The sequence below is a fragment of the Felis catus genome, chromosome A1 (assembly GCF_018350175.1).
Source record: "Felis catus isolate Fca126 chromosome A1, F.catus_Fca126_mat1.0, whole genome shotgun sequence".
In the NCBI taxonomy this organism is placed as follows: Eukaryota; Metazoa; Chordata; class Mammalia; order Carnivora; family Felidae; genus Felis; species Felis catus.
The window spans coordinates 94,367,536-94,391,076 of record NC_058368.1 but is presented as its reverse complement, the minus strand read 5'-3'; the positions used below and the strand labels follow the sequence as shown (position 1 = coordinate 94,391,076).

General features: G+C 37.3%; 1 protein-coding gene across 7 annotated transcripts in view; it reads right to left on the bottom strand.

Annotated features, from left to right (window-relative positions):
- AP3S1 (adaptor related protein complex 3 subunit sigma 1) overlaps positions 1-23,541 on the bottom strand; it is a 96,390-nt gene that overhangs the window by 29,354 nt on the left and 43,495 nt on the right. For 3 of the 7 annotated variants that reach the window (XM_045057733.1, XM_045057746.1, XM_023254310.2), the window contains exons 4-5: positions 18,480-18,551; positions 3,959-4,066 (exon numbers count right to left, since the gene is read on the bottom strand). In XM_045057733.1, coding sequence (XP_044913668.1) covers positions 3,959-4,066; positions 18,480-18,551 — 180 coding nt within the window. Of the gene's footprint in view, positions 1-826; positions 868-3,958; positions 4,067-18,479; positions 18,552-23,541 lie in introns of all 7 variants that reach the window. The other 4 variants (XM_023254313.2, XR_006597914.1, XM_045057744.1 and 1 more) reach the window with 3 other exon arrangements.

Below are 23,541 nucleotides of genomic sequence, written 5' to 3'. Positions count from 1 at the left end.
ACAGGAAATGTCAGAGAACATAGAGTTTTATGAAGCTAGGAGTCTACTGAGTCTTATTCTAGTATGTTTGGGATGTCAGAAGGTTGCTATGCTGGAAAGCCATTTTATTTTGGTCAAAATATTTAATTCCAATTTTTAGAACATTTAGTGCAATTTTAGGAGACTTGTTATCTGATACTTTTTGTTGGCCACTTTTAATATGTACTTGTTAGTCAAAAACATAAAAACAATTCTGTTAAGACTTTGGAACTGAAAACCATTATGGGGAGAGAGAAAGTACTATTTAAGTCACTATTCTAAGCCTTCACTGCTTCTCACTTTGTATGCAAAACTTTAAAGGTTCATGAAGCCTTTAGTTTTCAAAGCACAGCTTCCAAAATTCAGCAGGCAATTTTATGTTAGAATTCTAATTTGAAAGATGGAGAAAAAACTAGCTGGTGAGAGTTAAATTAAGATTGATTCTACCATATGATTCTCGAAATAAACTCTAAATTTTTATATAAAAGTAAACTGTCATTTCTACAAATGTAATTTGTCAGTTAAATGACGATGTTAAAAAAAAAAGAACAAAAAATTTACTTTCCTTTCACAATGCAGGCAGACAAAACACAACAAACATGACATCGATGAGATACTAGTAAAATACAGTAAGTCCAATAAAAGATGAAGAAACTACAAGGAGAAACTAGAATGGAAAATTGGCTACAGGGACTACATGGGTTCATTAACACAAAGAATTTTTGAGTCTGGCCTAAATAATTAATTGCCTTTGACATCATTTTGCTTTCCCTTTGTTAAAGTACATTTTTCTCAAAGTCAGCAATACCTTGTCTACCTGTCCTGTCTGGGAGATTGAAAGATAAAGGTCTGTAAGAGAGAAGAATGGAAAGAGCTAGAAAGATCAGGATGTTCGGAAAAAAAAGAAGACTGACTTTAAAAAAGTAGTGACTATATTCAGACCCATTTATCCCATTTATTTATCTTAAAAATAACATGAAATACGTAAAAGCTAACAAGTCTCCCCGACTCCACCCCTCTACCCCCACCCCCAGGGAGTCCTGTATTCCTCAGGCAGATTCCTGAGTGCCTCTGACACCTTCTCCCAAACCCATCAACCTCCCAGCTTAAACCTTTTCCCAGACCCCATTGTTAGTAAACCATTTTTCTGTCAAATCAGGATAGATGAAAATACATTCAGAGCATATGGTTGTTTCTACTGTCCTTAAAGATCTGACTGATCTTTGCTTACACTGGGAACTGAGGTGGTTCACTTCCAACTGTCACTGGAAATATACTACCTTTAAGCCAAAATAATAAACTCTTCAATTTCTGACAAAGTAAAGGCACCTAGATATACCCATGTTGCATCTCAAGAGGTTTAACCTTAAATATACCTAGGCTGATTTCTAAAAGATAAATGATATTCTAAATATCACTTAAATTAATCTTAAAAATGATACCCCCCAGGTCTTTTCATCAACCATGATATTCTGGAATTTGATTCTTTCTTGGCAAGTGTTTGCTTGCATTTTAACTAAAGGTTAGTAAGAATCAGATAAAAAAAAGCTTATAGTGTGTCCTCAAATAATTCTGGATGATTCTATAATCATTCATATATTTGGTATAAATGCCCAGTTAAGAGAAACAGGGAAATGGAACCCAAATGAAAACTTCCGAGATTTCAATGTGTCTGGAATAAAGGTGGTAGTCTTCAAAACATACGTATGAAAACTACGGAAAAATTACACCAAGTCAACATTATTTTTCTGAAAATATGATCAGGACTAAATGGCCTCACTTGAATTCAAAATCCTACTTTAAAACATTAGCAGACATCACATCTAGAGATATACTTGATAAAAAACAATGTTGTGGTTTATTCCCAGATTTTCTTTTTCTCCTAATTTGTACCAGATAACAGCAGATTGTGCGAGTTAAAAGATGATCAGTGGATGAAAAATATCAGTACTTTTTTCACCAGTACTTAAAACCATTTTAAATAGAAATGGTTCTGTGAAAAGACTTTTTTGTAAGTTACAGTATTCTTATAATGATTTCCATTGAAAATGTAAATTTTGTATTTTACTGCTTTTCACAGATAAGAAAAACTGCCTCATTAACAAAGTTGTACTGGACAATCAGAAAACAAATATCCATTATGCAATTATAATAGGTCCTTCATGACTTCTGTCAGTATTATAAACAGCAAACCAAGGCCAAAAAAAAAAAAAAAAAAAAAAAAGGAGGATTCCATCCATGAAAAGAAGTTAAAGAAATACCTGGAATGTGAATATTCCAGACAAAAGGTCAATATATTTTTACAGATAATCACACAGAAATCATCAATTACCACATTTCCATTCATTTCTGACAGATTATTAATGGATTGTGTCACTGTCTCTTGGCATTTAAAATCTGTATCCATACATTTTTATAAAGCAAGTTTTAACAGATGACATAAATTTCAAGTTATCACTTAAGACTTTACAGCTCAGAGGTTATAGTAAATCTCTTACTATACTAAACAATAAGACAAACCAACTATAGTCAATAATATTCTGGCTCTTTACCTTGTCCTAAAACAAAGCTTTCTGTATTAATCTAGTTTGTTTTCCCTTTTCAAAAACCAGTATTTTAAAAATGGCCGTAGAACACACAGCCTATACATAGTCATTGAAAAGAATCATAATTTTAAGCTCTTCACCATTACAAGTATCTCTTTTGGGCAATCATAGGGATGGTAAATTGAGATAAAGAGAAATCCAGAGCTATTGGAAAACACTGGAAAATGTTCAACAAAGCTTCAACTCTTTCTAATTCTCAGATGCTGGATTTATCCATCATCCTATGTTTCATTCTATTCCAATGAGCATAGCATTATTATGTTAAACTGATCCTGTAAAGTGCCAACAAGATAAAAACTCTTTAGAACTCACCTGTTGTAAATTAATGCTAGCATATTTTTAATACCTTGCTGCTTTTATAGTAATATTTACTTTAAATCAACCAAACACCTGAACTTGAACTAATAATTATAAATATACAATTTGTTTTTCTAATCTGAGTTATGACTATAAATATCAAAGGTAGCAAATACAGTGTTGAATGAGATATCAAGACTATTCATCTTTCTAAACTTCCACTATTATAACAAGAAACAACCAAAATCGTGTGAACTTGAGTGGCTCAGCTACAGTACCTATTATTGATATTCAGTACTTGAGGAAAGAATCACTAAAATTCTCAAGCAGGACTGTATACAATGCTAAAGTGCTGGTTGATTCTTATGCACCTAATCTAACAGAACAAAGTTAGGCATGTATGACTAACCAAATCTTTCTCATCTAGAATGCAGTAAAAGCCATGAATGCATGTATCAGTGTACAAAATATGTGCCTTAGCCAACTTGTAAGTGACCTCTGAGAAGGATCCAGAATTAAGCAATTAAGGCAATGAATTTTTTTCAGTGTTCACTCAGGCTTGCTAAGCCCCAACTGAAACCATAACAAATGAAATGCTCTATTCCTCATGAGAATCCCATTTCCTCTCCTCTCCTGTCCCAGAAATAGTTCTGTGACACTAAATTTATAAGTCTTTAAAAATATCAGTTCTTGGATTTCCTTGATAATTACTGAATTAGCTTTTGTAGGGCAAATTCTGATTTCATTATTTGAACATCTAATCTCTTTAATTTTCAAGCAACAAGAATCTGAACTGTTTGTTAACCAAGGCAGTTACAACTGTGACTAAAAGAGAATAGACAACACTATCAGGTGGATAATAGTCACAGAACATTGAACATACTAAGATATGTATATTCCATTTTTTATAACCTGAAGAAGCCTCTCAGCTGTCCTTAAAGGGTGATACTGAAGGACAAACGGTGAAAGCTACACATCATGCATAATTCGTGATCATGCTTTCTACCTTCATTACCTAGAGCACTTTCCATTCTTACCTCAGACTTCTCCAGTTTATTCTGGGCGTCAATTTGTGTAACGATCTCATTCATGTTGGTCTCCAACACCATCCCCCCCATCACCATTTCTGCAAGAATATTGTGAACCTAAAGGAAAAAATAATACATGGCCGTAAGGAAAACTCACTACAAGAATGTTTCATGATTCCAGTACTTTTTGTTTCAAAACTGCTGTGGCTATTTTATAAGTATGAAATGTAAAAAACAACAACAACAAATAATAACTTGGGGGGTGCCTGGGTGGCTCAGTCGGTTAAGCATCCAACTCTTGATTTGATTTAAAAAAAAAAGAAAGAAGGGGCGCCTGGGTGGCTCAGTCGGTTAAGCGTCCGACTTCGGCTCAGGTCATGATCTCACGGTCCGCGAGTTCGAGCCCCGCGTTGGGCTCTGTGCTGACAGCTCAGAGCCTGGAGCCCGTTTCAGATTCTGTGTCTCCCTCTTTCTCTGCCCCTCCCCTGTTCTGTGTCTCTCTGTCTCAAAAATAAATAAACATTAAAAAAATTTTTTTAAATAAAAAATTAAAAAATTAAAAAAATAAATAAATAAAATTGAATAATATATATTTAACCAAAAGAAGTTTTTTTTAAAAATAAAATTACTTTATAATACCTTTTAGGTCCTATGCTACATACTCTGCCTGAATTATTCTTACGATAACCCTATGAGGTGTCTATACTGTTTTTATCTCTATTTTATAGATAAGGTAGTAGTTACACATGTATGAAAGGGCATACAAGTAATAAGTGGTAGAGTCAGTATTTATACCAGTCTAATTTCAGAGTCTCCATTTTTTTTTTTTTTTAAGTTTATTTTTGAGAGAGAGAGAGAGAGAGAGAGCGAGTAGGGGAGGGGCAGAGAGAGCGGGAGATACAGAATCTGGAGCAGGGTCCAGCCTCCGAGCTGTCAGCACGCAGTTCAACACGGGGCTTGAACCCACAGACCATGAGATCATGACCTGAGCTGAAGTCGGATGCTTAACCAACTCAGTCACCCAGACGCCCCTATATTATTTCTCATTCTTTTATAAGACTGTATACAAATGTATTCATGATTTTTAAATCCTATCATTATTTACTAATTTTCCATTTTGGAAAGATGGATACCTGAAGTACAATTCTTGAAGAAAGAATTAGAGAAATCACTTTTCCTACAAACAAAACAAAACCAGAAGTCACAACTGTTTTAACTACTAGGGCTAACTATCATTACTTCTGACTGCTACCTCTTCTGCAACTAGATACCATTTATTAAAACTATGTTTTGGTGTTGCATTTAACAGTATCTAATTTAATTCTCATATTAACCTTTGTTACAGTTGAGAGAATAAACCAGCTTCCTCAAGACACGTAAACTAATACGAAGCAAACAAACAATTCAAACCTAAGTCCCAATCCTTGCTTTCTTCTGTTAACAAGAATACATGAAACTGATACACCAAATTAATTTTTAGCCATATTCTATGAAGATTCAATTAAGGCCAAGAAGGTGATTAGGTGATAAAATATAATGTCCTCACAATAGCTAACAGGTAATATCCAGAGGAAAAGTATTCAGAAAGAAAGGCCATGGCCAACAAAAGATTCATTAAAACTTCTGTTTTAACAGTAGAATTTCCCCTCTTCTTTTTATTATTTTTTTTTAAGTTTATTTATTTTGAGAGACAGAACACAAGCAGGGGAAGGGCAGGGAGAGAGAGGGCAGAGAGAGAATCCCAAGTGGCTCCATGCTGTCAGTGCAGAGCCCGACATGGGGCTCGAACTCACCAACCGTAAGATTGTGACCTGAGCCAAAATCAAGAGTCATACGTTTAACCAAGTGAGCCACCCGGGTGCCCCTCCCTCTTCTTTTTAAAACAAATTCTCATGAGAAAGCACAAACTGTAGTGCTGATAAAAGTGTAGCAACTCCACCAACCTGACTTTGCTCAGGCTTTCTGGGGGGGCTCACCCCTACATACACTTACTCCTGCCTTTCCAGAAACATCTCAGAAGCACAAGCAGATTAGTAGAAATTGTCGATTTCGGTATTACAGAAATGTCTACCAAGTTTAAAGGTATCAAAATATGAGAAGCCCGCAAATGTGGGTCATACCCAAGAAATTCTAAGAATGTATGATAATTTAATAAGGTCTAGGATGTAAATCTGTCCTCAAAGTAAAAATAACTCCTATGAAAGCAAATTCAGAAATCCAGAGAAAATAAAATAAATAAACAAGAGCCTGTGAGCTAAATCCTTAAACACAATGTCACTTATTAGAAATATAGTAAGTGCCTAAAGAATGTACTCTAGGTAAGGAGGTACTATGTGTATAAGTCCCAGGAGATTAACCATATGGGAATGAGAAGTATTAATTGGGAGGCCAGTTCAGTATTTTCAAGGTTATGGTTTTCAAGTAAGGTATGGAGGGATCACTTAGAAACTGTCCAGTGACCGAAAACTTCCACGTTTCAAGAATTGATTGGGAGGAATTTCTGGCAGACTTAGTAAGAGAAAGAAGATGATAAAAGCTTTAGCTTAGCTTTAACACATACGGATGACAGATTCCAGTATTTTGTCTTTAAATTTTACTTGAAACAGACTTAACGGAAATAAAAGGGTGACAATATGCTTGAAACATAGCTCATCTACTGAAATCCTTTGATGTTCACCTATAATAAGAGTTCGATAGGTTTTTAGCCCCTTTTCCTGACTATTTATAGGTATTTAAGTGTTTTTAAAAGTAGCAAATACCACATTAATGATGTATTTTTGCTTTTTTGTTTGGATTTAACTATATATACCCTATCTATCCAACCGCATAGCTTCTTATGGACATAAACCAGAATTTCTCATTTCATTTTAATTTTTTTAAATCACAATATAAGGAAATTGTTAAAAGTTCAAGCTATACCGAAACTTAAGTATGAACAGTAACAGTCTCCACCACCCTCAACCTCTGTAGGTCCCTCTATCCAAAGATAGTCACAGTTAATTGCATCTTATACAGGTTTCTCCCACTTCCCGCAAAGTTTCCTTTGAGTCCCTTCACTTTTACAAAAGACCTATGCTCATATCTGTTTTTGTTAACTGCAAGAAATCCAAAGAGAATTTTCAACTTCTATGAAATGGTACTGCTTCAGTTCTTTAAGCCACTTCGGCTTATGAAGTGGTTTATAGGAACACTCTACTTTTTGGATAGCAAGGGAAAACCTGTACACCCTTCTTGAAAACTTTTTATGCATATACTTGTTATGTGTGTGTAAATCTAAGTCTAATTTATACAATCATATAATATACATTATAGTCACAGTTCTGCAAGAGAATAAGGAATGGACTTAAGGATGTGAGTTAAGGATGTGAGTTAAGAAAATAATAAAAGATAGTAATAAAATAATAAAAGATAATAATAAAAGATACAGATATATGTGCAAGAATGATCAAGCAACTTTGTTAGTAACAGTAAAAAGACAAAAAACCAAAACTGTAAAATGGTAAATCTATACCATTTTTTTAAAAATTGTATTCAAATTCCAGTTAGTGTAATATTAATTCCAGGTGTATAATATAGTGATTCAACACTTCCAGACGTCACCAGGTGCTCATCACAACACATACACTGCTTAATTCCAGTCCCCTATTTAACCCATCCCCCCACCCCCGCCCCTCTGGTAACCATCAGTTTGTTCTCTAGCGTTAAGAGTCTGTTTCTTGGAAATCTACCCTGTTAATGAGAGACATCTACAGATTCCTTAGTAATACAGGTTATTAAATGAAAAGATGGATGGGATAGAAAAATACCTATAATATGATCCCACTGAGGTATACAAGAAAATTACATGTACACACCTACTTGGATATACCCAGAAAATGCCTGGAAAGACATGCAAATACTTTTTATCCATTTACCTACTGAAGGACATCTTGGTTGCTTCCAAGTTTTGGCAATTATGAAATAAGCTGCTATACGCATATGTGTTCGGGTTTTTTTGTGGACTTAAGTTTGCAACTCCTTTGGGTAAACACCAAGGGCCATGATTGCTGGATTGTATGGTATGAACATGTTTAGTTTTCTCAGAAACCACCATGCTGTCTTCCAAAGTGGCTTTCCCATTTTGCATTCCCACCAGCAATAAATGAGAGAGTTCTTTATCACCACTAGGTGCTGTCAGTGTTCAGGATTTGGGCCATTCTAATAACAGGTATATAGTGGTATTTCACTGTGGTTTTAATTTTCTGCAAATATTTTTAAAGGATAGTAGTTACCTACAGAATGGAAATGGAGGACTGAGGAAGAATAGAGACTTGTCTTTCGCTTTATAGTTTTTGTTTATTTGTTCTGAAAACTTTTAGCATGTGCATTTACTAAAACAAAAACGAACAAACAAAAGCTTGCTAAAAATAAAAGAGTGTCACATAGTAATTCAGAGAAATAATATTAAAGGTTATAGCCATGCACATATTTAGGTCAATTTAAGAGGCAGCCCAAAGGTGTTGGATATTTGTAAGTGATAAGAGAAGCGTGTCACTTTTTCCATGCGTTTAAATAGTAAAAATTCTATCTCATTGTAAGTGTCAGTGCAGAACTTGGAGACTTTTGCTTAAAACTACTTTAACTTATTTAAGATTAAATGTTCTCTAGGGGCGCCTGGGTGGCTCAGTGGGTTAAGTGTCTGACGTTGGCTCAGGTCATGATCTCACGGTTCATGCGTTAGAGCCCCGTATCGGGCTCTCTGCTGTCAGTGCAGAGGCCGCTTCAGATCCTCTGTCCCCTCTTCCTCTATCCCTCCCCCAATCATACTCTCTCAAAAATAAACAAACACTAAAAGATACATAAACAGTCTCTATATTATTCTATTATTATTTATAAAATATAATGTACATTGTGGGTATCTAATGAATGTTACACACAAATTTTCTTCAAAATTATTTATCTCAATTATCTTAAAATTCAAAAGTTGAAGAACAAGCCATGTGTTTTTCTTTAGCAATTTTTACCACTCCATCAGTAAACCATGTTTATTAAATATTTTCTTAAGTGTTGATTTAAATCCCAGTTAATATACAGTGTAATATTAATTTCAGGTGTACAAGTTAGTGATTCAGCACTTCCACACATCACCCGGTGCTTCTCACACATTTATTAAATATTTATGTAAAGAGCTCACTGACAGCAGCATCCTGGTTTGAGGAAAGTGCACACAATCTCTGGAGACTAAAATGAAGATTAAATCAAACACATTTCACTTGTAACAGTTCCCAGCCCTCCACCGGATGGAATGAAGCATATAACAAAAGATGACAAAAGGAAAGGAGGTCCAGTTATACAGATTCCTTTCTACAGACTGTCACTTGTTTGCAGAGTATCAAAGTTACTTGCTCTAACTTCTGTTAGAAATGAAGTCCTCTGCACCAAGTATTTTTCACTTTGCATTAACATTTGATGATAGGGGTGGTCAAGTAAAATACGGCAGGTCATTCTGTTTAATTCTTCACCTAAGAATAAAGCGGATATGTACGTATATGTACGGATATGTACGAATATGTACGTATTGACAGGAGACTCTAAAGACACATGAAGTTAATAAAGCAAGGCACAGAAACACTGTGTAAAATAAAAACCAACCTGATCACTCACTAGACCAAGAGAACTATGCCTATCTTTGAAAATAGATAGGAAAAAAGTCTGGAAGCCTACCTAGCCAAACTAGGAAGAGAAATGACTGTAGGGAAACAGCGTGGCATGAGGTTGAGTGGATACGAGGAAGGGGACAAGAAAAGAAGAATTTTAATGTTTAAGCATATAGTCTTTAGTATTGTTGGGCTTCTTTGTTTCTAAAGAAAGGTAAGTATTATTCATGTAATTTTAAAATAATAAAATTGTTTGCTATACATAACACTGTAATGTTCTTTAATGGTTTTATGTCTGTCAGAGAAACAGAGACACAGACAGGTGTCTGCTCGAAAACGACAAGCTACAGGAAGACAAGGATAAGAGCACCGTCTTCTCATCACCCTGCAGAGGGTTAAGGGCTCAATAAATATATATATTTTTAATGTGTTTTGCAAGGAGCACCTCCTCCTTCTCTCGCTTGAGGCAAAAGGAAACTGAACAGGAGTTTTAAAAGTACGGATGGAGGGGCGCCTGGGTGGCGCAGTCGGTTAAGCGCCCGACTTCAGCCAGGTCACGATCTCGCGGTCCGTGAGTTCGAGCCCCGCGTCAGGCTCTGGGCTGATGGCTCAGAGCCTGGAGCCTGTTTCTGATTCTGTGTCTCCCTCTCTCTCTGCCCCTCCCCTGCTCATGCTCTGTCTCTCTCTGTCCCAAAAATAAATAAACGTTGAAAAAAAAATTTTTTTAAAAAGTACGGATGGAGGGGGAGTAAAGCAGAGTTACTGGTCTACTCTAAAAACTGTAATACTGTAAGACATGACTTTTTAACTATTATGACAGAATAGCCAATTATGATGAAATGACCGATTTTAAATTGTTAGAAAATTTCAGTTTATGTACTTCTGTGGGTCATACTGTTGTTACTGATTTGATAATAAAACTTAAATACATACATTTGCTAATAAAAATTTTAAACACTAAAGTAATCTATTAACACCTGTATTTGTAATTCTAACTGTTGTAAACAGATCACTCTTCATATTTTGGTATTTCTTCAAATCTAAGCTACAACTGATTATTTAAAAAACCATTATGTTACATACTACTGAAAAGGAAAAACACTGCCAATTAAATTATGACAAGCTGTAGAATATAACATGCATCCCAATCTCAAAAGTGTTAAAATGTGAGAGAAATCTGCAATTTTAGAGGCAACGAAATATGGTATTTTCTCCTCAATTTTAGCCCCATGAGGGTTGCTAAATAAAATAAAAGCTACAACGAAAAAATTTAAGTAAAAAAATGAATGTTTTGGGGGTTTACTGGTGTACTGTCAACATTAGAAAAACGTTTAATTCTGGATGTATTTTGAAAGTAAATGCATTAGGATTTCCTGATTAACTGGATCTATGATAGAGAAAGAGATTCATTAGAAATGATTCTAAGTTAAAGAGAAAAAAAAAAGCTTAGCTTCAGAGATATACCCTCTCAAAATGGATTTATCACAATTTAATTAAATCTAAAAATATTTTTTTAAGTTTTTATTTATTTTGAGAAAGAGGGAGGGAGAGAGAGAGCAAGTGGGGGAGGGGCAGAGAAAGAAAGAGAGAATCCCAAGCAGGCTCCATACTGTTAGCGCAGAGCCCAATGTGGGGGTTCGATCCCACGACCGTGAGATCATGACCTCAGCCCAAGTCAAGAATCGGATGCTCAACCAACTGCGTCTCTCAGGCACCCCAATTTAAAAGTTATTTTAAGGGGCTCCTGGATGGCTCAGTTGGTTAAGCGTCTGACTTCAGCTCAGGTCATGACCCTGTGGTCCATGAGTTTGAGGCCTGCATTGGGCTCTGTGCTGACAGCTCAGAGCCAGGAGCCTGCTACGGATTCTGTGTCTCCCCCTCTCTCTGCCCCTCCCCCGCTCATGCTCTGTCTCTCCCTCTCTCCTTCAAAAAATAAATAAACATTAAAAAAAAAAAAATGAAAGAAGTGACTGGGGGAGCCTGGGTAGCTCAGTTGGTTAAGTGTCTGACTTTGGCTCAGGTCATGATCTGACTGTTCCTGAGTTTGAGTTCCGAGTCAGGCTCTGTGCTAACAGCTCAGAGCCTGGAGCCTGCTTCAGCCTCTCTACCCCTCCCCCGTTCTGTCTGTTTCTCTCAAAAATAAACATTAAGAAAATAAATAAATAAAAATAAAAGTATTTTTAAATCTTGCTATAATTATTCTCCAACAGGCTATCTGACATACCAAAGTGTTATACAAATCAAAACTTACAGTTGATGTTATTAACCTTACGAAAGTATTTGCTGGGGCACCCGGGGGGGGGGGGGGTTCAGTAGGTTGAGTGTCCGACTCTTGATTTCAGCTCAAGTAGTGAGATTGAGTACCACACTGGGCTCTGCGCTGAGTGTGGAGCCTACTTGGTATTGTCTCTTTCCCTCATCTTCTACGCCTCCCCTGCTCACATGCATGCGCTCTCTCTCTCTCTCTCTCTCTCTCTCACACACACACACACACACAGAATAAACATTTAAAAAAAAATAAAGTATTTGCTAAGAAAATAATCAGTTTTATAGTCATCTGGTTAATATTATCCTGAGATTGAATCAGTTACGCAGATGCTGTTGTTAAACAATACTATCCTCCCCCAAACTACTGATGTCTTTCATACTATGTTATCATAATGACTTATCATTATAATGTATCAATCTAACATATATCATGTTATAAAAGAACATTCTAAAGTATGACAATTTGGGAAATAATTCTGAAAGGAATTAGGAGTATATTTTGTTAGCCTATCAAAATTTTGGTACAATTTTCAAGACAAAAGTAGAAATGAAAAGCATGTAACTTATTAATAATAATGAAGACATTTGTTAATTGCTGACCAATTAACAAATGGAAAGCAACAGGGATATAGTAAGTAACGGATAAGAGTAAACCTATTTTGGTACATGATGCATGTTATACTAACACTGAATATTTCAAAATCTGAAAATTCAAAATATTCAAGTCTGAAAAACTGGAAAGCTGTTCTACTTTCTGTTCTATATTCTGGGCTGAATATCAAGATATCCTTTTTAAAAACTGCTTATTATAAAAGTCAGAGCTGCTCATTAAAAGATCTTACACTATTCCAACTCCCTTTTACCCCCTTCCTGGCTTATGTTTTCTTGGCGACTTGTATTTTAATGCTACAAACTCTTTTCATATTAATTCCACAAGTACTTTAACAGTCAATGTTCTTTTACCCTCACCCACACATTTGCAACTTTCTTTGTTCTTCTTCCTTCTATAACTCACTCCTGATATCTGACACTTCCTTCTGTGTCAAGTACCTTCTTTTAGAATTTCTTTTGAGAAAGGCTTGAAGCAAGCTCCCTCATTAGTTTTCTTTGACAAAGTCTTTGTTTTATTTTCTTGTAAGATATTTTTGCCAGCTTTAGAATTACAGTTGGACAGCTATTTTCTCAATACATCGCCTTCTAACTTCTGTGACTGCCGTTGAGAAGTCATTTCCCAATTTAACCGCTGCTCTTGTGAAGGTAATGTTTATTTCTGGATGATTTTAAGAGCTCTTTCTCTGTTCTTCAACTGTACTATAATTAGTCTAAATGTAGATTTATTTTTATTTATTCTACTTGTGATTCTTTAACGTGTGGATTGGTATCTTTCCTCAATTCTGGCAAATTCTCATAATTTCAGATGTTATGAAATAAATAAGAATTTATTCTTCTGAAACGGAGAATAAATGTCCATTAGACCTTTCTTGCTCTATCTTCCCTGACCTATAAACTGTCTTCCATATTTTCACTCTTTCTTAAGAAGTTTTTTTATGCTGAATTTTGGACAATGTGTTCTATTTTTCCATTTACTCAGATATATGTAATCTACCTTTATATACCCATCCACTGAAATTTTTAATTTTGACAGTTCTGCCTCTTCTAGAAATTCTATGGAGTTGTTTTTCAATCATCTAGACTCTTTTTTGTAATACTTTATTCATTACAAATTTTATCAGAATTGACTTTCTAACAACTCGCTCAGTTGATGGGATAGGGGCTGGTGGGTCTGGGGCCAACCTTTTGGCTGGTGCTCGCAGGGAAGAGTGGAGACTGGCATGTCTGGAGTTTAGCTTTCCAACAGCCCGGCCAGGAATTTGGTTACAGAAAGGAAGAATTGAGCAAGTAAGTAAATGCATAATAAATAATGGGAATACTAAGTATGAGAATAATCGGCATAATCTTTCACTGTCAGAGTAGCAAGTTGCAAATACAGAAAAGGAGAAGGCTGGAATAACTTCTGTAGCACTGCACTAGACTCTGAGGCATTAAGAAGAACTCAGTGATTTTTGATATACATAAATATTTAGAAATAGGTTAGGGTGCATGTGTGCGTGCACACATACCTACATCTATTTCCCTGCTTGGTTCAGAGAACCAGGAGTTACATGATGCCAAGACTGTCATTTCTAAATATCACTGTCCCCTAAAAGGAACCAGCATTCCTTGAAGAAATAGGTGACTCAAGGGCTGGACAGAAAACATGCTCTCTCCATAGAAAAGGCCTAGAAACAATGACCAGCCTCATAATTATGAGCACCTCCAGACTGTGGTTCCCATACACCATTTCCCACTAAAAGGAATCAGGGCTCCTACATGCAATGGCTGACAATATGTCTGTAGAGGAAGAAATGAAGAAAGCGAGTCTAACATCTAGTTGTGCCAGAACACAAAACAGCTATCAGAGCCCATGGAGAGGAGGGAACGGCAAAAGGTCCCAGAAGACGACCTGAAGAGGCTCCCATGGGTCAAGAGAGGGCAATCTGAGCATCCAAAAAAGTAACATCTCCAGTGGATTAAAACAAATCAATTCTGGGGCGCCTGGGTGGCTCAGTCGGTTAAGCGTCCAACTTTGGCTCAGGTCGTGATCTCGCAGGCTGTGAATTCGAGCCCTACGTCGGGCTCTGTGTGGACAGCTCAGAGCCTGGAGCCTGTTTCAGATTCTGTGTCTCCCTCTCTCTGCCCCTCCTCAAAAATAAATAAACGTTAGAAAAAAAAATAAAAAAATAAAACAAATTCTGTTCAAAGTCCTACATTACAGGGTACTTAAAAGAAAAAGAAAGAAAGAAAGGAAAGAAAGGAAAGAAAGGGAAGAAAGAAAGAAAGAAAGAAAGAAAGAAAGAAAGAAAGAAAGAAAGAAAGAAAGAAAGAAAGAAAGAAAGAAAGAAAGACAAACAATCATTTTTGGTGGGTATCAGGGAACCAAATGGTTATGAAAACTGGTCAAGAATTTACCTGCCTTTCCTATACAAACTGTACCTTTTAAACCCATCATCTCTGTCTTTTAATTCATTTAGTTCACACTTAGTGTACTAAATACCTACTTTAAAATTTCATTTAAGTTACTTTTATTTTTCATCACAAAGTTGGTTGGTTTGATCAAATTTTACTTATATTCTCCCCCTCCTCTTTTAAACCAAAGATTCTACTGTTTATAATAATGATTATGATTTCTTTCTATTTTCTCTTAATCAAATAAATGACTTTACTATTACTTGTAAAACCTTCCTATGTGAGCGAGAAACTGTTTTAGATCAGAACGTCTTGGTGTGTGTGTGTGTGTGTGCCATCTTTAGTCTTCACATTCAGACCAATTCTGGGTAGCGGGGGGCTATCTCTACCTCAGGGTGTCTACAATGTTAGTTTATGTGGCTGATACAGAAATAAGTACTTAAAGATTCATAATAAGATACAATAAAGACAGTAAAGGAAAAGACACTAGCTTAAGGGCTGGGCATTGGGCCACATGGAAAGTGGTATACTGAGGCTAGAAAATGAGTGATCGATGTATGCAGTAGCAAAACATTTGGTAAAGCTATCACCTGTGACACTTTGAAAAGCAGATAAATTTGCCCACGAAAGCTCTTCTCTCTGACATAGAAACTGACGATGCTCCAGACAGTGACAGCTTTGTTACCGTGGATCCCAGAATTAAGGTATATGGAACAAGATAAACATACTGCATGAATGAGAGGTATTCTGCTATTTCTTAAACTGTAGCATAAACTAGCCCATCCCGATTGAAAACAGAAGGGGTAATCTTTACAACTTCCCCCTTTCACTGAACCAGCTGTGGTCCAAAAGGAGGCTGAGGGCTGCGTGCAAAATTTTGTACCTGCCCCTAAGAAAAAATGAGCTGAGCTGGTTAGGAGATCCCTGGCTGGGGAAGGTCCAGGGCTGCTTAAGAGTTGAAAACAATCCTACTTTCATAGAAGGGCTCAAAACAAGACTAGCATTGTTTTAGACAGAGAAGGGAGGGATAGGAAAGGTCCTGCTATCCTGAAGCTTTTATCTCATTGCACTGAAAAAAATTAAAACAAGAGCTTAGCCCAGAAAGAACAGATCTAGTTAATTTTGGCAGGTTCTAAAATAGTGATGCACTGTTGTACGAAGGTATAGGCTACACATACTATATACTGCAGGATTCCATTTTTGTTGGTCTTAAAGACGTATTTGTTGGGGCACCTGGGTGGCTTAGCTGGTTAAGCGGCCGACTTCGGCTCAGGTCATGATCTCGCGGTTCGTGAGTTCAAGCCCCGCGTCAGGCTCTGGGCTGATGGCTCAGAGCCTGGAGCCTGTTTCAGATTCTGTGTCTCCCTCTCTCTGACCCTCCCCGTTAATGCTCTGTCTCTCTCTGTCTCAAAAATAAATAAACGTTAAAAAAGAAATTTAAAAAAAAATGACGTATTTGTTTCTGTACTTGCTTGTACAAAACAATCTAGAACTCTAACACTCTAAAATCTTAACACTAATGTTCATTAAACAATTAGAGTGAGGTGGTTCTAGTATCTAACAGCCTAAGTAAGCAAACTAAAACCTAAGCCTGTAAATGTCTCAAGGTTAAGAAATCAAAGCCTGAAGACAACCCATCACAGCAAACTCGACTTTCTCAAATAATACAACTGCTTGAGTTATAATCAGTTAATTCCCTTGCTTTGCTTCCGCCTTTTCTCTATAGAAGCCTCTCCCCTCGCTCCTGTTGGAATACTCCTAAACATTCCTGGTTTGGCACCGCCCAATTTGAATCAGTATTGTTCAAATAAACTGATAAAACTTTTTTTTTTTAATTTTTTTTAACGTTTATTCATTTTTGAGACAGAGAGAGACAGAGCATGAATGGGGGAAGGTCAGAGAGAGAGGGAGACACAGAATCTGAAACAGGCTCCAGGCTCTGAGCTGTCAACACAGAGCCCGACACGGGGCTCGAACTCACGGACCTCGAGATCATGACCTGAGCCGGAGTCAGACGCCCAACCGACTGAGCCACCCAGGCGCCCCTGATAAAACTCTTAATATGTCTCAGCTTTTCTTTTAACATAAGGCAACCTCTGAAGTTGAATGGCTTCTACTTATTTTCCACTAATCTGTATTTTCTGATTTTTCTTAAGTGAATGTATATCAATCAATGTAAATTAGAAGTTTTAAGGGGCGCCTGGGTGGCTCAGTTGGTTGATCATCGACTTCGGCTCAGGTCATGATCTCACGATTCGTGAGTTCAAGCCCCAAGATGGGCTCTGGGCTGACAGCTCGGAGCCTGGAGCCTGTTTCGGATTCGGTGTCTCCCTCTCTCTCTGCCCCTCCCCAGCTCGTGCTCTGTCTCTCTCTCTCAAAAATAAATAAATGTTAAAAAGAATAAATAAAAAAAAATTTTTAAAACTGAATTTTGGTGTGTGTAAATTATACCTCGATAAAGCTGATTTTTAAAAATCACCTTTTCTGCTAAAATTTTCAGCATATTATTTCAGACTATTTTATTCAATGGATTAATTATTCAAAACAACTTGTTACTGACGCCTGTGTGGCTCAGTCGGTGAGCTTTGGATTCTGTTTCCCCTCTCTCTGCCCCTCCCCCACTTGCACTCTGTCTCTTTCAAAAAGAAACAAACACTAAAACCAAACCAAAACAAAACAAAACAAAAAACCTTGCTACATTATATAAGCTTAATAAAGAAAAAAACCTGTGTGTGGTAAAAGTGTACTCTCTTCCTCCCAAATTCCCTATCACCAGCACCAGGTAATAAATACAGGCTACAAAGTTCAGCAATCCTTCCCTCCTCTCATGTATGGAATCTGTAGGTAAGTGGAGCTTTTTAGCAGACCGTCATGTCTTATCCATTCACCCTCCTGCATCCCTACTGTACTGTCTTACTTCTCTTCTTTCTGGAGCTCCTCAAAAAGATTTCTAGCGGATTTCCCTGCCTTTAATCTCCCACCTACCACCAATCCGATCCAATCCAATCTTCATAATGTAGAAAAAACTGATCTTGCCAAAACAAAACAAAACAAAAACCAATGTACAAACAAGGCAACAATAAATGCCAATACATATTTTTATTAAAAAAATTAAAGTGCGTCAGAACAAAGTCCAAAATCCGTGCACTGAAGAACTTAAATTAGGCCTCTCAATCAATACCACCCCACCCCCACCCCCCACAACACACACACCAAAGGCCTGTACTTTATATCTCTGCCTCTAGAGCCATCCTCTCCACTTCGGTCAGTGAAATATCTACTAATCCTTAAAAATCCAACTTTAATGTAATCTCCTCCACTCACATCCCCCTGGGCAGGGGCAGGTGGGACAGCTGTGTTCCCATTAACACTCAACACACACTGCTACTTAATGAATGCCACGGTCTCCTCCTCTAGATGTGGATTCCTCTGGCCAGGGTCTGAATCTTCGGCACCAAGCGCAGTGCCTGGTTCATAGTAAACATAATTTATTAGTTATACTAAATAAATAAGGAATAAAAATAGTATTATTCACTAAGTCCATTTTTACTTTGACAAATATAAAATAACATTTTTCTTAGATACAGAGCTCAGAAGATTTAACAATACAGAAAGAGTACCTTGTCTACATGGAAAATTAAATCCAGTTCACAGACATTTTCAAAACACTTGTCTAACGTTTCCACAAACACCTGAAGAAAAAAAAAAGAAAAAAAGGTTAAGAGCTCTTGAGAACTGTATAAATTCATTCAAACCTATCATCTACAAAGGAGACAATTCTTAACTGTGAACACTTTTTTTTTTTTTTTAAAATTTTTTTTTTCAACGTTTATTTATTTTTGCGACAGAGAGAGACAGAGCATGAACGGGGGAGGGGCAGAGAGAGAGGGAGACACAGAATCGGAAACAGGCTCCAGGCTCCAAGCCATCAGCCCAGAGCCTGACGCGGGGCTCGAACTCACGGACCGCGAGATCGTGACCTGGCTGAAGTCGGACGCTTAACCGACTGTGCCACCCAGGCGCCCCCCGAACAAACACTTTTCTAAACTCCGCTATCACATTTGTTTTAAATTAAATACTGCATTAAGTGCAACAGGAATAATTATACACTATTGCTCATAACTATGTTTCAATACATTAACATACAAAACAAAATAAACTTTGCTGAAAATAACTAAAACTAGAAATTCTTAGCACCATTACTTTAAAAAGCGCTGAAAAAAAAAATAATCAAATCAGGCTCCCTATCTTCATGTGAGGAAAAAAAGAAAGCTTACTGGAAAGATTTATCACGATAGATGGACATAGTTCAAGTATCTACCACATCTAATGCATCCAGTTTGTAATAAGCAATTAATTCAGGATAAAAGATCACTCAAATTATCTATGGAAAAAGCAAAAAAGACTTTGGAATCAGACTTACCTCAGTTCAAGCTCTGGTTTGAATACCTTGTAGGGCCTTGCGGGGGGGGGAAGGGTTAACGCAGCAGGCCTGTGAGGCTCAAAAACCTACACATCCCCCAAAATGGCCTGTTTACCAGACTAGCCCTTGACTAGCTCCTGGGAACTGAGCTCTGAGCCCCTGTACAGTTCTGATAAGTATGTTCTGGCATGCCTGAGTCCTTGGGCTGCACTGTATACCAGTCTGAACGAACAGTTTATGCTAACAATGTGATTTATGATGAACAACTCCTTACCTCTGAGGTTCTAGAGCTTAAGTAAGCAAGGTCAAGTCACGATGGTGCCACATGCCTATGTGACTGACCACCAACAAAAATCCTGACACACAGGCTAGGGGTGACTGTCCCTGATTGCGAACACATTACACATACCATTTCTGGGGGAATTAAAACATATCCTGTGTGACTCCAGTGGGAAGGGACACATCGAAGCTTGCGCCTGGTTTTCTCCAGACATCCCCTCATGTGCTTTTCCTGTTTCTTACCACTGTACTAAACCCTAACCATGAGCACAGCAACTTTGGAGTCCTGTGAATCCTAGCAAATCAATGAGATGGTCTTGAAGACCTTTGACACAAACTTTCAAAAATTCATTTCTTAAATTCCCTTGGATAGGTTGTCACTCTGTTTCTATCTCTATTCCCACCACCCTTCTCAAAGGTTACTGTCACAGACAGGATGACCACAAAATTTATCATACAAACTGGGGGCATGAGGAGTAAAAAGGAGCAGCTAAAATTTTATGATTATTAAGCTATAATAGTATGCAATGTTATCATAATTTCTTAACAGCCTGGAACAAAAGATATAAAGAAGGACTTACTCACAAACGGAAACATATGGTTACTTTATTCACAGGTGATCCTATAGGACAAGGAGTAAAATGCAAACAGCAGGCGTCTTGCTAAACTACTCATATCTCAGGCCAATTTATACAGATCTCTAACCCAAGGTTCCTTCCATCCATGCCGATGGTAAGATAGGTGAAACATTACAAACAAGGAACTGTAGGACTATAATCAAGAGTTGGCAAACTTTCTCCACAAAGGACCATAGAGTGAATATTTTAGCTTTGTGGGCCATATGGTGCAACAAAAAGCAACTATACAGATATATAAACAATGAGCATGGGGGTGCCTGGCTGGCTCAGTTGGTTAAGCGTCAGACTTCGGCTCAGGTCATGATCTCATGGCTCATGAGTTCGAGCCCCCTGTAGGGCTCTGTGCTAACAAAAGTCTGCTTCAGATTCTGTGTCTCCCTCTCTCTCTGCCCCCCCCCCCCCCCCCGCTCATACTCTTGTCTCTCAAAATAAATAAACATTAAAAAAAAAAAAAACTGTTTTAATGAGCATGGCTCTGCTCCAACAAAACTTTACAAAAAGGTGCAGCAAGCTGGACTTGACCTGCTTTAGTTTATTGGCCCCTGGCTTAGACCAAAGTCACTAGAAGTAAGAGGTCTCTAAGTAACAAAGAATATGCAGTTTTACTCGACAATTTCATTTGTGAGAAGGCAAATTATTCAGATGACCAAGTGTGGGGGCATACAGGGGTCAGCCTCAAAGTTTCCAGTTAATTTCAATTTTTTTGAGGTAGGTAGGAAACAAAGAATATCCACTCAAACTCCCAACTTTATCTTAATTTCTCCTCAAGGTCTTAGTGACATGGTTCCTGGAATGACTTTATTCACTCTACTTGAAACTAATTCAGATTCATTTTCCTTCTTTTTATAGCAGATTCTCGCTTATAAGCACTGAATGGGATAATGCTGCTTGAACAAAGAGTTGAACAAGCTTAACAAACTTGAACTTCTTTTTTATTTTTTTTTTTAATTTTTTTTTTCAACGTTTATTTATTTTTGGGACAGAGAGAGACAGAGCATGAACGGGGGAGGGGCAGAGAGAGAGGGAGACACAGAATCGGAAACAGGCTCCAGGCTCTGAGCCATCAGCCCAGAGCCTGACGCGGGGCTCGAACTCACGGACTGCGGGGCTCGAACTCACGGACTGCGAGATCGTGACCTGGCTGAAGTCGGACGCTTAACCGACTGCGCCACCCAGGCGCCCCAACAAACTTGAACTTCTTAGAAGAATGTGAGAAGAAAAAAACTTTTCCCACTGATAAAGTAGAAAATATTACTTCTGAAACCGTACCTTTAAGTTGGAAATGGTCTGAATTCCAATTTATAACATCATATTTAAATAAGTTATAGTAAGTAAAGCCATTTCACTTCTGCTCCCCGGCTCCAGGAAATTTTTCCTGAAGCATAACATACATACACAGAAGTACACAAATCACAACAATGTATATAACCTGATGAATTTTCACAAAGTAAACATACCTGTGTAACCAACACCCAAATCAGGTGTTGAAATATTACCTGCACTGCAGAAGCCTCTCATACTTCAGTAAGTCACCATCACCATCAAAGGTAACCACTTTCTTTCTAATACGACAGATCCGTTTTGCCTATTTCTGAACTATATGAGATCATACAGTATGCAATCTTTTGTGAGTGGTGCCTTTTATTCATCAATATTTTTGTGAGATTCAACTATTACCTAATAGCGCATTCATTCTCATCTACTGTATGCCATTGCATGAATATACCACAACGTATTTATCCATTTCGCTGTTGACAGTTTGGGTTGTTTCCAGTATGGAGCCATTACAGTTAGCACTGCTAGGAATATTCTTATTCGTGTCTATTACTGAATGGATGCACACATACCCACTGAGGGCACACACAGAGGAGAACTGTGGGGTCACAGGGTAGCAGACGGCTTCAAACAGACTTCCAAAGCAATTCTAAAGATGGATACCCCAAAGAGCAGTATATGAGAGTTCCCACAATCACACACCCTTGTCAGAGTGTTATGTTGTCCATCTCTTAATTTTAACCAATCTCATGGGTATGTGGCAGAAAGTCATTGTAACAACAATTTGTATTTCCCTGATAGCTGTAATGACACTGAGCGCTGTTTCATATTTATCAGCCATTTAGATATCTTTCTTTGTGATGTCTGTTCAAGATTTCTGCTCATTTTTGTATTGGTCTTTCTTGCTAGTGTCTAAAAATTCTTAAATTATCCTAGATACAGTCTTGTCATCTATACATATTACAGATATCTTCTCCTACTCTGTGGCTTGCCTTTTTATTCTACCAACGTTCTTGGAAGTTTTCACTTTCAATATTTTCCAATTTATCATCGTCTCTAAGGTTAATCTTTTTTTATGTCCAATTTAAGAAATCTTAGCCTATAGTAACATCAAGAAGATATTCTCCCAGAAGAAAACAAAAACTTCACTGTTTTATCTTTCATGTTTCGACTAAATCTAGTGGAACAGATTTTTGTGTATGGTGTGGTTTAATTTAATCTTCTTTAATTTAAAATCATTATTAGGGATGCCTGGCTCAGTTGGTAAAGCATGCGACTCTTCATCTCAGGGTCATGAGTTCAAGCCCCAAGTGTGGGTGGAGCCTACTAAAAATTTAAAAAATAATAAATAAAATCATTATTAGACCTACCCATCAGAGTCAAAAGTTTCTAATATGTCTTTATTTTTCCATGCTTACTTTTTCCAAATCACCTGGTTTCATTACCCATATACTATAAGCCATTGGTTTTTAGCCATCAGAAGATGACTATCCTGGTGAAAATGCTGTCTAAATACTTCCCCTCCATTTATGTACACTTATAAAAGATCAGTGGAACCCACTGAATCAATGTGCAGACTATGTTGGGCAAAGAGAAAAACAATTTTCCTGGTAGCTTTAAGTGAACCACTGGCAAACCATGGAGTAGCAAAAAACTATGGGCTGTCAAAGAGACAGTAGGGTCTAGTGGTGAGGAAACCACCTCTGTTGCTACCTTGCTATGTGAGCTTCAGCATCACTTACTCCCCCAAACCTCAGAACTAGAAAACAGTGATAAAACTACCTACGTTTTTGGATTACCTCACAGATCTAGTTCGATAATTTTGATAAAGTGCGTAACACATCTAATAAAAGGAAACCAGTACTGTTCATCTGGCTGTTCAAAACATGCAAGGATTATAAAATTGAAATAGAAATAGAAAAGTCTAATTCTGCAGGTGAACACTGATATAAAAGCAAGGTGACTACCTGCTGAGGCTGGCAGGCCTTTGTGATATGCTTATTAATATAGAAAGAAAAATGTTGCCTATATTTAAACCAGAACAATACCACCTTTGAAAAATATAAA